The following is a 639-nucleotide window of genomic DNA, read 5'->3' on the forward strand; positions in this document are numbered from 1 at the left end:
CATGTTGCACTTCATCCTGAGAGTGTTTAGTGTTTAGGGTTTAGGGTTTAGGGTTTAGGGTTTAGGGTTTAGGGTTTAGGGTTTGTGTGTGGTGTTTCTAGGATGCGTTGGAGCTCGATAAGAGAAATCATTTTCTTGAGGCGCAGATTATTTTGCTGCAAAAAAAGTCAGCGAGGGTTTAGGGTTTAGGGTTTACTAGGGTTTAGGGTTTAGGGTTTAGGGTTTAGGGTTTAGTGTGTTAGCTGTGGTTCCTTATTCTAAACCCTTAACCCGTAAATTACATTCTGAATTTTTGTCTAGGGTTTAGGGTTTACTAGGGTTTAGGGTTTACTAGGATAATTAGGGTTTACGAGGGTTTAGGGTTTACGAGGGTTTAGGGTTTACGAGGGTTTAGGGTTTATGTTTCAGACATGCAGCAGAGTTATCTTCTTTACGCCGCGCAGCAACCGAAGAAGTTTTTATTTTATCGAGAAAATTAAAAACAACAGAAGAAATAATAAAACAAATTAAACAAATTGATGAATGCACTGAACTCACTCTTAGGTATAAACTTCTGCTGCTGCTGCTGCTCCTGCTGCTGCTGCTGCTGCTGCTGCTGCTGCTGCTGCTGCTGCTGCTGGTGCTGGTGCTGCTGTTGCT

At 42.1% G+C, this 639-nt stretch overlaps 1 protein-coding gene across 1 annotated transcript in view; it reads right to left on the minus strand.

Annotated features, from left to right (window-relative positions):
* The window catches only part of EMH_0052180 (uncharacterized protein), a gene marked incomplete at both ends in the record, with an annotated part of 1,912 nt that overhangs the window by 834 nt on the left and 439 nt on the right, over positions 1–639 (minus strand). The window contains one exon of the mRNA XM_013496851.1: positions 538–637. Within this exon, the coding sequence (XP_013352305.1) occupies positions 538–637 (100 nt within the window). The remainder of the gene's footprint in view (positions 1–537; positions 638–639) is intronic.

The sequence above is a fragment of the Eimeria mitis genome, genomic scaffold (genome assembly GCF_000499745.2).
Source record: "Eimeria mitis Houghton genomic scaffold, Emh_scaff2332, whole genome shotgun sequence".
Classification (NCBI taxonomy): Eukaryota; Apicomplexa; class Conoidasida; order Eucoccidiorida; family Eimeriidae; genus Eimeria; species Eimeria mitis.